Below are 16,963 nucleotides of genomic sequence, written 5' to 3'. Positions count from 1 at the left end.
GGGTCTCAAGTTACTTTCCCTGCCTTGTGAGCGTCAGCAGGTCCAATCTTGAGGCTCTCTTGTGGCAGTTACAACTGCCCTGATGAAGAAGGTAATGGCTGTCCAGAGAACAGAATTCTTGCAACACTTCCCTTCTGTTCACAAGAGGCAGAAGCTTGTCTTATTTCCCCAAGCCTGGCTATTAAAACCAAGATGAAGGGGAGACAGAAACGGGGAGTCCCTGGATGTGAACTCCTCCAGCCCATGGTTCTGTGACGCCACATGTAAATAAACAGTCATTCATTTAAGGAGGAATTCATGGCTTAGTTGTTAAAAAAAAAAAGCCACGAACTGAACCCCTTCTCCCCATCTCACCAAGAGAGGAAGGATTAGAACTTACAAGTCTGAAAGGAAGAAGGTTGTAGAAGGGCCAATCAGTGGCCAGCAAACTGCTGGTCAAACCTTAAAACCAGTCACCTTTGAATGCTAGCCTGAGTAAAGGGTGTCTCAGAGGCTGAGGTAAAGGGAGGCATGTAGCGGTGGCTGGGGGATGGCTAGAATGGAAATCAGCAAAGAGGATACCTAGACTCTAGGTCCTAGAGGGGTGATATGTCTACGGGTGGCTTCGGTGTTAGGGCATGTGTGTGTGTGTGTGTGTGTGAAACCAGAAGACAATGGTGTTAGGGTAGTATGTGTGAGATGGAGTTGGGGTGGAGTAGGCAAAGAAGGGCCTGCCCCCTCAGGTTCTGTGCATAGCTAGGTCCCTCTACCACAGTGACTGTGTGAGTGTGTGTGCTGCCACATTCGGTGGCTGCCCCTGGGCGTAGGAGGAGATCTTATCAGTGCTAGGTGTGTGTGGAGTTTCAGGCTACCTCATCACCCCCCATCTCTCCACCTCCCATTGGGCCTTGCCCCTCATCCTCTATACAGGAAGTGGGCTCGCCCTGGGTTTCAGTCTACTGCTGGCCTAGCTGTTGTCTGCTACCTAAGCTGCGGAGCAGGAGATGGCCGTGGACCCAGTCTCCAGTAGGACTGCAGGGAACACATCGCCACAACTCCGTGGTGCAGCCAGGTGATGCCCCTGTGTGGTCCCGTGGGAGCCCAGGGCACCCCGCTACCTCTTGCTGGTCATCCCAGGGGACAGGGAGCTGGGGAGGTACTCATCTCTGACTCCGTTCCCTTTATAGTTTCTGACTGGGCTTTGATAATTAACCTTGTCTTAGGATCCCCCAGGGATGGGGTAGCCTGGTTGTCATGGTTTCTCCTTTAAGGATAAGCCCCTTCTAATGTCAGGGCGTAGTGGCTTCTTCCCAGTCTATACTGTGGGAGGCTGTGAGGGCCTGCCCTGGGTCCTGTGTGGGGATGTCTTAGCCCAGAAGGGTGGAGGGAAAGGTGTGTAGCTAGAGTCAGTGTTCAGAGGCGGTGTGTTGTGTTCGAGACAGGTGGGATCCAACCCTGACTCCTGTGGAGTGCGTCTCTTAGTGAGGAAGAGAGAAAGAATCTCCCCTGGGACCTAGCTGTATAGTCAGCTATGTTGATTGACAGGTTTCTGAGGGCCCTAGGCTGGAGGTCAGAGGTAGGCTTCGAGTTTCCATTTGTCTCTGACATATAGAGAGGTCAAAAGCATCTCCAGGCACTGGACTCCGTCTCCGAGGCTGCTTGAGGTAGGAGCTCTCCACCTTTAGCTGTGTTTGTAGTACTTCAGGGCCAAGGTGGGTGGCTGAGGAAGGCAGAACTACCTTTGAAGGTCCCCTTTCTTTCACACACTCCTCAGCTGAACAGCAAGAGGTGAGCTGAGCAGTTTTGTGTGTGTGTGTGTGTGTGTGTGTATCTTTGGGGACGTGGCAAGAGAAAGGATCTCTGAGGTCAAAGGTCACCAGGTCTGATAGACAAGCTCCGGCTTGTCACCCGCCCTCAGTCGACCCTGGACCGCACAGACCTATGGGGCCTCAGACTGCCCCAGCACTGGAGTCCCTTCATCCTGGGAAACCGGCTGGTTTATTCTTTGATCTTCCGGTACGGGAAGAGCAGTCACAGAACCTGCTCTTGCGCCGTGAGACCTCTCTGTGTCATGGGTGGGTCAGTCTGACGCAGGGAGCATGACATGACTGTCAAACTCATGGTTGACCCTCCTCCGTCAACATCATCATTTGTACTGGAAATCAGGTGACCCAGTTAGAGCAGCCTGGGCCTGTGGGATGACAGACCTTGTCAGGGCCTCAGTGGAGACATATGAGTCAGGGGTGGGAACGTCTGGTCGCTGTGAAGGGCATGCGTGGGTGAACCTCAGGGGGACAGCGCCTGGGACTCTGAGGTCTTGGGTTGTGCTCGCTCTGCCCAAGGCTGGCCTCATGCTGTGTGGTTTTGAGCGGTTTTCGTAGTCTCCCAGAGATTCCATTTCCCTCTTGCTGAAGGAAGCTGCAACCACCCTGACTGCTTGGAGCTACCCCGCCCCCAGCCTGACCCTTCCAGAGCCTTCCATATGTTCTTCCATCTAATACTACCCATGATGCTCCTGTGCCTCTTCAGCCAGGGGTGGGGAGCAGGCTTGAGTGCCTTTTCCTAGGTATCCTCTGCTTTTACTGTGGCTTGTGGTCTGGCTGTAACCCTGCCCCTTCCATCCCTCTTCCTCTCCCCCGACACCCCCACCATGAGGCTGCTGAGATGTCTGGGTCTAGCCTGGCTTGTCGCTTTATAGAAGACCTATAGTGCTTCAGATCGTGTTGGGCTCATGAGGGGCTGTGGAAGCCCCTTGCTTGGGCTCTGGCGGGGACCTGTTAGGGCCCCCTCTGTACCCCAGCACCTGCAGGGAGCTGATCCTCCAGGGCAGGGAGATCCGGGGTGGGGGACCCCAGCTCTGTAGACTTGGCCCTGGGAGCCTTGCTCTTCTTGTCTGCGTGGCAGAGACACCAAACAGCTGCAGAGCCGCTGGGCAGCACAGAGTAGCTAGAAACATGCGGGCCTTGGCACAAGGCCTGGCAGCGTCTAGTGAGCACACGCCAGGCATGTACTGTCACCAGGCCACCCATGTCACTCGCTGCCCCACAGACCCCTGAACACAGTCCTTCAGTGCGTGGCACCTATTGAGGACCTCCTGTGTTACCAGTTCAGCAATTTGGAGTGGGCACTCGGCTTTGACAGTCTGGAAGATGTCAAGCCAGAGGGATGGATGTCAACCCAAGGCCGCTTGTCCTTCCTTCGTGGGGTGGGGGGGACCAGGGGAGTGCTGCAGGGCCAGCAGTAAGGGAAATGGGCCTTAAAGGATGCCAGGAGCCTTGGGAACAATGTGGGAAGGACAACTCCAGAGAGGCCTCTAGAGGACCAGACCAGAGCCACCAGCTTGTGTAGACTGCAGGAGCCACCTAAGTCAGGGCACAACCTTCCATGTTCCTCTGGGCTGAAGTTGGTGCTCTCCATAACCCTGTGATAGATATTCATTTGGAGATCAGAGACCTAGGAATGAATTGAATCCAAATGTCCTTGTTCCTATGGACTGTCTATGACTCGTATACATAGGCATGTGCATGCGTGCGTGCGTGCATGCATGCATGTTTTCAAAGTGAACACTATTCTGAGTCATGTGCTAAAGTCTTGAGAGGTTCTTCTGTATCCTGCATGGGGCCTGAGCGATTCCTTTGCCCAGAACAATTCCGATGTGAATGCTGCCCACCTATTAGTCGCCCCAGGGGACTTGACTGTCCAATCACCTGTACAGTGCTCACAGAGCTGAGTCCCTGTCACCTCATCTCACCTGGGTACATGGGGCAGGCATCCGCCGGAAGATACTTCGTGTGGGAGAGACCTCATTCACACCGTGCTCAGGAGAGCTGGTGGCTGTCCCTGGGAACTTCTTGCATTGCCACCTACTGCCTTCAATTTCTTGTGATGGGTTGGTAATGTATAGGAAAAACAGAGTCTGTGTAAGGATTGGTTTGGTCTGACATTTTTGGTAGCCCTGGAGGTTCTAGAAGATATTCTGAGGGACAGATTTACTTATTCTTCTGCACGAACAGTGTTGTTGGGAAATGTTAAGGGGACGACAGCTGATTAGGATTGGGAAGGAAGGGAGTAAGCTTACTTGGGACAGAGGGCCTGGGGCTGCTGCTCTGGCTGGGCGGAGAGGGAGAGCAGGGTGGGGCGGAGAGGGGGTCTGACTTGTTCTCACTTCGCTCTCCTTCTCCATTTAGGGCTTGCGTCCTCAGCTCTGCCTCTCGGATGTGATGGCCACCATAGTTCTTTCTTGGCGTCTGTCCCTCTATATCTTCCTCCTGCTCCTGGCTACACCTTGGGCGTCTGCAGCAGTGAAAGGTAAGGACCCAGCATTTTGATGTCCATACTTTCCCCGGTGGGAGGTCATATCCCAGATTCCTGCTTTAGAGAGGAGGGCCATCTAGCCCGGGAGGCAGGAGAGGGACTAGGCAACAGGCCCGTAGGGCAGGTATCCACCTTCCTGAGCCTGCACAGCTTTCTCCCAGACATGTGCAGAGACTGTTGATTGGGCCTGCGTGGCCCTGGACAGGAGCTCTGTTTCTTCCCTTTGAAATGGGTCTGGCCGGGCGTGGTGGCGCACGCCTTTAATCCCAGCACTTGGGAGGCAGAGGCAGGCAGATTTCTGAGTTCAAGGCCAGCCTGGTCTACAGAGTGTGTTCTAGGACAGCCAGGGCTACACAGAGAAACCCTGTCTCGGAAAATCAAAATAAGTAAATAAATAAATAAATGAAATGGGTCTGAATTGGGGGTGTACAGGTGGCAGGTGACAGACATGTCACCTGTCATGGAAGCATGAGCACTGGGGTCCAGCGTCCCAACACTCACATATAAACGAGTCAGGAATGAGCTGGCAAGGTGGCTCACTGGGCAGGGTTTGCCCCACAGACTTGACAACCTGAGTTCAATTTTCCAGATCTTGTGATGGAAGGAGAGAGTTGGTTTCCAAAAGTTGTCCTCTGGCCTCTATACACATACCATGGTATCTGTGATGTGTGTGTCTACATGCATGTACATGAACACACACACACACACACACACACACACACACACACACACACACTCAGACACAACAATGAGATGAACTTGAATTCCTTTTCTGCCCAGCTCAGTCCCCTATCTCTTCCTGGGACAGGCACAAGGTGCCAGGCACAGGAAAGTAGACATGCCCAGAGGCCATGTATGTCCTGTAGCCAGACACTCATACCCTACTTTGTCCACAGACTGTTCCCATCTTGAGTGCTTCTACAACTCAAAAGCCAATGTCTCCTGCGTGTGGAGCCAGGAAGAGGCCCTGAATGTCACAACCTGTTACATCCATGCCAAGCCGAACATGCGGTGAGTATGGCCTGGTCTCACCAGAACCTCAGGGCTGTGAGGGGCCTCCAAGCTGTGGGATCCTAGCCTTGAGAGCCACAGTTGTTAGCTCCAGACTCAGACACTCAGCGGATATGATCCAGACTTTAGTTGAGAGCTGGAAAGGTCCTGGATCAGGTTGTTTGGGGACAGTGGCTGTGAGCTTTTCATGCAAGGTTAGATAGACTTCATGGAAGAGGTAATCAGGGTGTGTACTTGGTGCTTCCTAAGGGTTTTTTTTTTTTTAATCTGGTATTTTGGGAGAAACCCCAGGTAGCTATGGGGTTACATTGCCTGGAGAAGTATCTGGGGAACCATAAGCTTCTTCAGGCCAGGCTCTCCAGTGGGAGTCCGTGGGAGTCGGGGTGAATCGCCTTGTGTTTCTTGGTCATTCTGGATGCTGGGAGGCCAGGCTGGGGCAGGAGCAGCAAGGGCATGAAAACGTATTGTGGAGGGAAAGAGCCCTGGGAGCACCGGAGACAGCAGAGACAGCGGGCCTCCCGCCTACCGTGATGCTGTCTCTGGCACAATGGGGCCTGAGAAGAGTCCTTGGATGGCTCTGTAGTCCTGCCTTGCTTTCTGATGTGACCTTTCTGTTCTGCAAGACCCTGGAACCAAACCTGTGAGCTAGTTCTCGTGAGGCAGGCATCCTGGGCCTGCAACCTGATTCTCGAGCCCTCCCCGGAGGTAAGTAGCATGAGCAACAGTGTGTGTATGTGTGTGTGTGTGTGTGTGTGTGTGTTCAAGTTCTTCCATCTGTGGGCTGAGGCATCGAGGTGGGCCTGGACCTCTGCAAGCATCAACCTGGTAATGCAGACCAGGCCATTTGGGCTGAGAGGGAGGAACAGGAGGTGGGATTTTGAGGTGCTGGGTCTGTATCCGTGCTGCCCCTTCATGAACTGCTGCCCCCACTCTCCTGTGTGGGTCTTGCCACCCTTTTGCATCCCAGACAATGACAGTCATGACAGATTCTGGCTGAGGCCTTGGCATCTAGGGCATAGGGGACAGTGGCATGCTGCTATCTTTGAGCATCTCGGCCCTGGTGCTACCTCACAACAGCTCAGTGACTGCGCAGCTTCAGGGCCTCAGTTTCCCATCCCATAAAATAGGAAAGAAAATGGAAGCCCCCTCTGAGGGCCATTCTTGGACAGAGGAGATGCCGAGAGTTATAAGTAGACCCTGACGATTTTGTCTCCTCACCAAGGGAACATCTAAGTTTCAGAGAAATGTGCTACCTGCTGAGGTCACCCAGCCATAAACAGCTGATCTGGGACTGACCCCAGGCCCAGGGGCTTCCATATTGCTCAGCTGCCTGCAGATTCCCAGGTTCAGACCATGTGGATGTAACTTAGTTTTTTCCTCAAACCCTCTGGGCAGGGGCAGGGCAAGGGCAGGGCAGTGCCAGGGTTTGCCCTGGGGAGTCCAGGCTGTGTGGTCCAGCCTTTGGCACGGTCACGTTTTCTTAAAGAAAGAGGAGGGGAGACACACAACACACAACTTATGTTGGCAATGCCAATCTGGGAGCTTTGCAGGAAACTGGCTTCCATCTGGGTCCGATTCCTTCCAAGCTGTGTGGCCTTAGGCAAGCCCCTAAGCCTCTCTGTGTTTCAGTCCCCTGGGCTAACTGATGGGAATGGTAATAGTATATGTCTGTCTCAGAGGCTGGGGAGAGTTCAGTGAGGTAATTTATGCAAAGACAGAAGTTTCCAGCAGCCTGGTGTTGGCGAGGCCTTCAGACCAACCGTAACAATAATAACCAAGTTGTGTTTTATTAAGTGCGTGAACCTGAGCTGGTAGCGGATGAGGGGAGAGATGAGGGTGGTGTCCTCCATGAAGTGGGAGGATTTAGTGGTTGCTCAGAGAATGCTGATGATCAGGCTCAAGGCTGGTGCAGGTAGGAAGGGCCAAACCTCAAGTCCCAGACTGTAAACCACCACCCAAATTCCAGAGCATAGGTCTTACCGTGGCCTGCCGCCTACTCAGGGGGACAGCCATTCATCTTCTGAGCTTTGGTCATTCTGGGGAGCTGTGGCTGCAATGGCCTTATGTGAACCCACATCCTGCTGTCAAGCTGAGTGGTCTCAGGGAGCAGCGTGGGGGAGGAGCCACTGTGCTCTTCAGCAAGCTGTGAGCAGCGGCTGCCCAGGACACACGCAGCCCCTCGCCATCTCCTTCCAGAAGCGTCAGGGCTATTGAACAGGTCTAATTCTGCTGCCTTCGCTGTGGCTGTCCTTCTTGGGGGCTTTGCCTACTTGTATTTCTCTTGTGATGGGGAGCTTCCTCCCAATCCTGGTGGCCTACTACAGTTTATATCAGGGATTACTAAATGACTGCTCTCTGTGCCAAACTTAGCTGCTGCCTGTGTTTGTAAATAAAGTTTTATTGGAATGTGGCCCTTGAGTTGTGACAGAGACCATGTGGCCAGTGCAGCTAAAAATACAACCTGGCTTGTTAGAGACATTGGCTACCCCTTGCCTTAAATAACTGGGTAGAGGCAGGGCATGTCCCTACCTTGACATTTCAATGGTCCCCTTTTCTCAGTGGCTTCTGGCAGCTACACCTCTGCCTCTCCTCCCTTACAGGCCCAGGCACTGACCTCCGTGGACCTCCTTGACATAAGTGTTGTGTGCTTGGAAGAGAAGGGTTGGCGCAGGGTAAAGGCCTGCAAGTTCCTTCCCTTTGACAACAGTAAGTATGAACTGGGTGTGTGGGTCCAGGCTCATCTGCCTCTGAGTCTTCTCAAGCCTGTGCTGGTGCCTGCCTGAAAAGCTCCCCACAGCTCCTTTCTTCCCTCCCCACCCCACTCCTGCCTGGAAGATTCTCACCTCAGCTCTCACCTAGTTGTGGCTGTCTCCCTGCTGGGCTGGGAGCTCCCGAGGGTCCCTGCCGACCCTGCGGTTCTTCTGAGGGGCACTGGACTCCTGGCCTGAGCAGGCAGGCAGCTCTTGTTGAATTTCTGACTGTTCTCTGACCTCCCTGGAGGCCACCTCTAGAGAAGAGAAGGGGCAGAGGTGGGATCCAGGCAGAATTCAAATCTCAGCTCTGATTTGAAGTGACACATCCAGCTGGCAGGTCACGTCTGGGGCCTTAATTTTCTCATCTGTAGAATGGGGATAATGGAGGTCCTTGTGACAGGAAGGAATGTTGAGATACACAAACTGCTCAGCACTCAAGACACAGGAAAAAAAAAAAACTAGTGTTCTGTGGTTAGCCAGAGCCTCAAGGTTCCAGGCTTAAAGCAGTTTGGCTTGTGAAAAATAAAGTAAATGTCACCCTTAAAATCCACTCAGGTTGGGCACATGGCCAGTGGTAGAGCACTTGCCAAGCTTGTGCCAACACACTCACACAAATATCAATAAACAAATATATTGAATGAGTATATAGTGTAATTGAGAAATGAATCATAGTTGTTTATAATTTATATTTACATTTAATATGTATACTGGTGGGATCCATGGATATAAATTTATGCAAAAGGCTATGTAATTATAGTTACATGTTCTAATTATTTACATTTATGTCTTACTTAAATGTGCTCATATAAATACAAACACATCAATAAGACAGATACATGGATAAAATAAAGCGCACGAGCTGGGGCCTGCACAGCTCTCAGATCAGTTTTCAAGCAGAACAAGGCTGCCTGCCAATCACTCAATCACAGTTGATTAGTCACTCCTGAAGAGAGCCTCGGGTACCAAAGGCTCAGCCAGCGCCATCCTGGACTCGGGCATCCCAGGAGGAGCGGTGGGCACAAAAGGAAGAAGATCCCCTAGATTCACTCTTTTGGGTGTAGGCAGAACAACAAGGGTAAGGGGTGCAGGGGGTGAAGCATGACTGGGAAAGGCTGTGCCATTTGAGCATAGGAGTGAGGAGGAGTGGGTGAAGAGGAAGAGGAACAGGGGTCAGGGGTCAGGGGTCAGGGAAGAAGGTTTAAACTATGGTTGAGTGTGTTCAGAGGACGGGGGGGAAGCAGGTAGGTGGGGAGGAGAAAACGGAACAGGTTCACAGTGGGATGTGAGAAAGGGAAGAAAGGGGACACATGCAGAAGAGGGGGACAGCAGGTGCAGAGGAGGGGGAGAGCAGGTGCAGAGGAGGAGGGAGAGCAGGTGCAGAGGAGGGACAGCTGCTGGTGCAGAAGAGGGGGGACAGCAGGTGCAGAGGAGGAGGAAGAGAAGGTGCAGAGGAGGAGGGAGAGAAGGTGCAGAGGAGGAGGGAGAGCAGACTCAGAGGAGGGACAGCAGGTGCAGAGGAGGAGGGAGAGCAGGTGCAGAGGAGGGGGGAGAGCACACTCAGAGGAAGGACAGCAGGTGCAGAGGAGGAGGAGGGCGAGCAGGTGCAGAGGAAGAGGGAGAGCAGGTACAGAGGAAGAACAGTTGAAGAAGAGGAGGAACAACAGGTGCAGAGAAGGAGCAGGTGTAGAGGAGGAGTTGGTGCTGGGGATGTTGTGTTGGGTGGCCAGCTCTTGGTGTCATAGTGATTGATCCATGATATCTGTTCCCTCCTCTCCTCTGTCTGCAGTTCGCCTGGTGGCCCCTCATTCCCTCCAAGTCCTGCACATTGAAACCCAGAGATGTAACATTAGCTGGAAGCTGTCCCAGGCCTCTCACTACGTTGAACCATACTTGGAATTTGAGGCCCGTAGACGTCTCCTGGGCCATAGCTGGCAGGTGAGGAACGGCCAGGCCTCTGCCTCTGCACCTTCCTGCTCTGGTGTATATCCTCGTCTGTCTCTACCTGCTGGGGTGCAGCCGATTCAGTCTGGTCCTCTGATATGGCTGGACGGTGCCTGCTTTGCCCATGCTTTTATTGCTTGGAGTTGCCTCTGCCTCCATATCTATGCAGTCCCCAGGGTGAGACGGCTTGTGAGACTTGGCAGCCTCGGTTCCACATTCTAAATGTGTCCCCTGGCTGCAGGGAATGAGGTGGCAGGGGGGACGATGGAGACTGAGGCCTAACATCCATACACTTGTCCCTTTGCTCACCTGGGGACTGTGAGGGGAGGAAAGAAGGGTGACCCTGGGTCTCAGGGCCCCAGCAGCCAGGGAGTCAGGGAGCTTTGGGGAAAGCTGTGGAAAAGGGTTGTTTGCTTAGCCTCTCGACCTGGTTGTGGGAGGGGAGGGCGACGGAGGATCTGAGTTGGCACCCATCTCTGCCCAGGACGCATCTCTATTAAGCCTCAAGCAGAGGCAGCAGTGGATCTTCCTGGAGATGCTTACCCCTGACACCTCGTATGAGCTCCAGGTGAGGGTCATAGCTCAACGAGGCAAAACCAGGACCTGGAGCCCCTGGAGCGAGCCCCTGGTCTTTCGGACAAGGCCAGCAGGTACAGTGGGTGGCACGGGGCAGGGGGAGGGACTAGCCAAGGGCCAGGGTGCTCTGGGATCTGCAGGTGCCGATCAGTCCGCGTCCCCCCTCATCTGCCGGCACCTCCCGTGGGCTCACTTGCCAGAGACAGGGCTGCTGAAGGGATCAGCCATGGCCGTGAGTGGTAGGAAGAGGCTTTCCTTGATTCGCTCTAAATTCCTAGAATTCAGGCTTGGGGGCTACGTTTTCCCAGCCTCCCCTGCAGGACAGGTGCTGTGGGCTAAGGTAGGTAGCTCTACCAGAAACAAGGAAGGCGTAGCCTCTCAGCCTGGATACTGTGGAGCTGCCATACTGGTGGGGACCCTTGAGGCTCCATCCCTCATTGTGTCTCTGGCCGAGTTCAAGGGACCCGGAAGCTCTAGGTGTGACACTCAGAGGCAGATGGAGAAAAGGTCTCAGTGATTAGGGTAGGGGTCAGACCAGGCAGCCATGGGCTCTGCTGGGAATGCCTCAGAGACATAATTTTTAAGAACAGTCTGCCTTTCTGGAGAGCTGGGCTTAAGCAGGACTAAGGACAGAGTCCCCAGTAAAAGGAAGCCTGTTTAGAGACTGGTACCTGACAGGGTGTGACTCTTGTCCAAATGCGTGTGACCTTCTGAGGGGCCACGTCTCAACCTCCACTTCTTGCACCCTGGACAGGTCCCATGAAGGAACTTCTCCCCCTGCCATGGATCAGATACCTTCTGCTGGTCCTCGGCTGTTTCTTTGGCTTCTTGTCCTGCGTCTGCGTGTTGGTCAAGTGCCGGTACCTTGGGCCATGGTAAGGAAACTCCTGGCCGGTCTTCCCTTCCTTCCCAGTCTCTGTCATGTCCACTTTTCCAGGTTGGGCTGGGCTGCACCCTGTTCCCTCATACCTGCCTCCCCTCTCTGTCCTGTTCCTCAGCTGCTAGCTTGTCCCTGGGCCTCATCGCCACAGGTAGAAGCTAGTATGGGAAAGGAAGGCAGAGCTCGGCTAGAAGAGTCCCCTCCTGTCCTTTCCAACCGTGTCACACTCTTGTCTAACCCCCACATCCCCTAGAGATTCTCCCACACACACCAGTAATGCATCCCTACCCTTGAGGGCCTCCATTGGAAATTATACGCCAATCAGAAAGCGCCTCCCCTCTCTCCAGTTAGATGTGCCCAGGTTCTGGGTAGCTTAGCGAGTAGATGGTGACATCGGAATTCAACTTCCAAGCTGCCTTTGTGCAATGCCTGACAGGCACCTCCACCCATGGGAGTGTTCACCAGGAAGTCTCTCTCCTGCCTCTCTCTCTAGCATGTGTGTGGTCTCTCCCAGGGTATAGCCATCTTTTGACTAGCACTCAGGTCTGTGTCCGCAGACTGTTCCACCTTTGGTCCAGGTCTGTCTTCAGGTCATCATGCCGGCTCCGGGGGAGCAGAGACCTCCTTTGCTGTCCATTCTTATGTCCCCAGCATCTGTGGAGTGTTCTCCCTTGGTGACTGCTTAAGTCAATATTATTGAATATTAATGAGTGGATGCAGAGCAGACTCATCCCCTACTCTCAGGGTTGTGGGACTGCTGCTGGGACATCGTGTCACCCCACTCCCTGGTCTCACTCTGCACCACTCTCCCTCTTCCCTGGCCAGGCTGAAGAAAATTCTCAAGTGCCACATCCCAGACCCTTCTGAGTTCTTCTCCAGGCTAAGCTCCCAGCATGGGGGAGACCTTCAGGTAAGACCAGGGGTAGAAAACAGAGGGTGTGGTTGATGGACAACCCAAGAGCAGGCTGCAGGGTAGAGAAGTGATCAGGTGACAATGCTTTGCCCTCTGTGAGAGGATACAGGATGCTGAAGTGATCAGCTTCCCCCCACGGACACAGCTCTGTCTCTGTCTCTGCCCTGCATGGGAGCTGTATGCATACAGCCTTGCCTCTAATCCTGGTTCTGCCGCTGCCTGGCTCTGTAAACTTGGATGAGGTATAGATCTTTCCAGTGCCTCAGTTTCCACACTCGTACGGCCCTGGGGATGTTGTGGGGCACAGTATGGGAGTCAGGGAGCTGCAGGGATTCCTGTCTGTTTCTCTTGCCCCTGTGAGCGGAGTGATTCCCAGGCAGATCCAGGGAGCAGAGTGATTCCCGGCAGGTCCAATGACTCATCACCAGATGCAAGTCCTAAGGGCACCTGGAATCACAAAACCTGGGCTGTTTTCAAAGTATGGCCCATGCAGTAGGCACATTTCTCCCCATAGTCTATAGAAGCTTCCAGAGTCAAGAAGTAGAGAGACTAGAAGGAGTCTACGCTTACTACCTCCAACCCCACTGGGTTTCCATAATTGAGAAGCATGTGGTGGGACAGAGGGGCCTGTGGTGCTGTGCTGAGGATGGGAGGCCCAGGCTGGACTCTAGTCCTGCTGGACTGGGCTGTGCCCATCAGGGCTGAGCAGAGCCCTTCTAGAATATCTGAGAGGCTCCCAGAACTGAGGATGTCTTCTTATGATCCTTGATGTATGCGCGTGTTGTGTGCACACATTCCTGCATGCTTGAGTGTGCACGTAATGGGGTGAATAGCTCCAGAAAAAGCTTTTCCAAGCTGTGTCCTGGTGGTGCAGGCCTTTAATCCCAGCACTCAGGAGGCAGAAGCAAGTGGATCTCTCTGAGTTGAGTCCAGCCTGGTTTACAGTGCTAGTTCCAGGATAACCAAGGCTATACAGAGAAACCCTGTCTCAGGACAAACAAACAAACAAACAAACAAACAAACAACAAAAGAAAAAAGTCCAAGCCAAACTGAAAGAAACAAAAACAAAATAAAACTGTTTTTCCTGAAATCCCTTCTGCCTTTGACTGTGTAAGGTCCTGGCCAACAGAGAATGCAAGTAAACCTTGGCTAGCTGTGGGCCAGCAAGGAGTCACATCTTAGCCTCTTTGTGGTGTGGCCAGGGCCCGTGTTGCTGGTTCCTGGTCATGAATCTTACCCACATACATGCAGGTTAGACTGAGGGCTGCAGACCATGACAGGGGAGGTGAGGTGGGGGATCCACCCTTCTCCATCACCGGGTCCCGTGTGCCAGTTGCCTGTGACTTGAGCAGACCGGGCCATCAGGGCCATTGGCCAGCTCGTTGAAACCATTCATGACAGTGGGAATTGTCCTTCTGTGTTCTCATACATAGTTCAGTCTAGGTATACAGCAGGTGCTCAGTAGCCTACCTAGATCAGCCCAGGTATACAGCAGGTGCTCAGTAGTCAGCCACACTCGCCCCTAGCCAACATGTGTGAACCAGCACTGAGGCTGTGTTCATCTAGTACGTGGCCTAGGCTGACAAGTTCAGAGAGTCGTCAAGACATCAAGGCTACAGGATGATTCCAGGTTGGGGGTCGGTAGAGGGGAGATGGTCCTAGGTGGTCCTGAGGATGGAGAACAGGAGGAAGGGAAGGGAAAGGAGGAGTTCAGTGGTGGGGAGGACGAGGAACAGCCCACTTACTCTCCTCACTTCCTCTGGCAGAAATGGCTCTCCTCGCCTGTCCCCTTGTCCTTCTTCAGCCCCTCCGGCCCTGCACCTGAGATCTCTCCGCTGGAAGTGCTTGACGGAGATGTCAAAGCCATGCAGCTGCTCCTGCTCCAGAAGGACGTGACCCCTTCGCCCTCACCCAGCGGCCGCTCACAGGCCAGCTGCTTCACCAACCAAGGCTACTTCTTCTTCCATCTGCCCAATGCCTTGGAGATTGAATCCTGCCAGGTGTACTTCACCTATGACCCCTGCGTGGAGGAGGATGTGGAGGAAGATGGGCCACAGCCGCCTGCGGGATCTCCCCTCTCCCCTCTGCTGCCTCTGGCTGGAGCTCAGGATGACTACTGTGCCTTCCCGCCCAGGGATGACCTGCTGCTCTTCTCCCCGAGTCTGAGCACCCCCAGCACTGCCTATGGGGGCAGCGCAGCCCCTGAAGAAAGGCCTCCCCTCTCCCCACAGGAGGGACTTCCCTCCCAAGCATCCCCTGACCTAATGGGCTTGCAGTGCCCTCTGGAGCTGATGCTGGAAGGTGATGGAGAGGAGATGTCTGCCGATAGCTCTGGGGAGCAGGCCAGTGTCCCGGAAGGCAGCCCTCAAGGGCAAGATCAGGACAGAGGCCAGGGCCCCGTCCTGACTCTGAACACTGATGCCTATCTGTCTCTTCAAGAACTACAGGCCCAAGATTCAGTCCACCTAATATAGACAGGTGGCCAGGATTGGGAGCCAGCTGCCTGGCTCAGGTCAGGCTTGAGGGGGACTGCTTAAGGGGTCTCTCGAGGACAGTCCACTGTTGAGGACTGTCCTGGTTATCCCCACCTCCAAATTTAGTCATTTGATACTTCCTGGTCTAGCCTTGGTTTAGGGTGGGGGGCGGTGGTCAGCTCCCACCCTATTTAGTCACAAGGTCACTAGCTTCCCGTACCTGGCTCCCTCCCTCCTGCTTACCTTCACAGTTCAGCCAGAACCTGCTTCCCCAATACAAATGCAACCTTGCTCCCCTTCTAGTCCTGAGCTTACTGTGTCTCCTGGCTACTCTCTGCTCCATTTCCTGTCCCGATGCTTGCCTCGCCCGTACTGCTGTGGAATATCTGTCCTCAGGTTCTGATGTGGCTGTACACTGTCCTAATCAGAGCAGCTTTGAGAACCACACGAAGAGACCCCAATAAGATTGCATGCAGCCTGTCGACCGTTGAGGGTCCCTCACAGAAGGAGGGGCTGAGGAAGGTCGTCAGTCCATCACCTGAGATCTTAGCCACTCTCCTGCACCCCATCCCCAGCTACGTGTGATTCTACCCCTGGAGCATGCGCCATTTTATATGTTCTTGGGAGATGCTGGCATATGTAGTGGAGCGGGGGTGGGGGCTGGTTGAAATGAGGGCTCCGTCTATTTTGCTTTGGGGACCTTGCTATCTATTCTGGGGTGGGGTTTTCTGTGAAGCAGCTTCTTTGGGGTTACCTAGTCCCCTGTCAGTAAGCCTAATAGACTCGAAGGTTCACCAAGCTGGAATTGAGTATACTTGGGCCTTTGATGCTGTATTTGGGAGAAGGACTCATTTGTTAATGTATCCTCAAAGAAAAGCTTACATGACAAGCATTGTGTCAGCACTGTCCTTTGTGGAGACCTCACAAGGATCCCCTGAGGTCTCCTGGAGTCCTGTCATGTCAGCACCCATCCCCCAAACCACCCCACCCCATTCCCATCCCACCCCCAGGTCCCCTGCTTTGCAGGCACCGTTAGTTCGTTGTGGTTTATCTAGGTATCAAACGTCTCTCATCTTCACCTGTAAGTCCCACCTATCTAGAGAGAGCTGCTTTTTTCTTAAGAGACTCAGAAGGAGATGAAAGGGGCAGCACTTGACCTATCCTCCTTCTTCGAGGCTATCTCCTGACCTCCCTGTGATAGTCTCAGTTTGGACACAAATATCTACCCAGCAGTGGCCATTGGATCTTTCCAAGGCTGCCTTACCAACTCATGAAGGAGTTCACTGGAACCTGAGCCCCGAGTCCCAGCAGCCCAGGCAGACATGGCATGCTAAGTGTACCACCTCAGCCTCAGAGGAAAGCACTGCTTTCTACAGACTACTCCTCTAGCACAGAGCTTCAGTGTGGCTCACTGTTGTAGGGTGATCAGATCCTATCTCCTCAGGGAAGCAGAGATCCAGACCCAACTAATCGATGCCCTCCCCACAGTGCCTGCCTTCAAGGTTCCTGCTCTCTGCTCACTGGCTGTCTGGCCAGACCACAGAACCACAGGCTAACTAGCAGCTTGTGAGGTGCCTTGATGCAGAAGGTCTGTCACAGAAGCTAGGCCTGATCTAGCCAAGTAGGGTGTCTCTCCACCAGATGTCCTGGGAACAAGAGTTTGGGGGCAAGGCTTCTTGTTAGCAAGAAGAAATGAGCCAGTGCAGAGGGGTTCAGATCTCATGCACAGGTTCTCCTGCCCATCCCCTCCTGTCACAGGATGCTGTCTGTCACCAGCCTCCTCTAGCTCAGCAATGGGTGAGACCTGAGCTCTGCATCCACATTCTTGATTGTGTGTCTCGGGAAAATGGGCAAATCTTCGGGTTTCTCTTGCTTTGGCTCCCAAACAGAAGTCAAACTATTTCCATTGCTGAGGAGGTCTGGGAAGGATTCAGTTCTTTCTCTTTTAATGACCTGTGCATGGCATTCTTGCAATTATTTCTCAGAACGTTTTAAAATGCATTGACCTCTTTGTTTGTTTAAGTACACTTATTTAAAGATTTTTCTTCCTATCGCTTCTGTGGCTTGAAAACCCAATCTTTTTATAAATAAAGGGTGATTGTAAAAAGCAGGTGCAATAAAA

At 53.4% G+C, this 16,963-nt stretch overlaps 1 protein-coding gene across 1 annotated transcript; it reads left to right on the top strand.

The window, feature by feature from the left end:
- Positions 1-799: 799 nt before the first annotated feature.
- On the top strand, positions 800-16,963 carry Il2rb (interleukin 2 receptor subunit beta). The gene is made up of 10 exons (XM_052160553.1): positions 800-1,051; positions 4,167-4,287; positions 5,190-5,304; positions 5,928-6,009; positions 7,905-8,010; positions 9,844-9,992; positions 10,483-10,648; positions 11,329-11,449; positions 12,280-12,364; positions 14,134-16,963. The coding sequence occupies exons 2-10, from the start codon at positions 4,200-4,202 to the stop codon at positions 14,839-14,841; spliced, it is 1,620 nt and encodes a 539-aa protein (XP_052016513.1). The 5' UTR covers positions 800-1,051; positions 4,167-4,199; the 3' UTR covers positions 14,842-16,963.

The sequence above is a fragment of the Apodemus sylvaticus genome, chromosome 17 (genome assembly GCF_947179515.1).
Source record: "Apodemus sylvaticus chromosome 17, mApoSyl1.1, whole genome shotgun sequence".
Classification (NCBI taxonomy): Eukaryota; Metazoa; Chordata; class Mammalia; order Rodentia; family Muridae; genus Apodemus; species Apodemus sylvaticus.
Note: the sequence above shows the minus strand (reverse complement) of the source record. Positions and strands in the feature narration are given on the sequence as shown.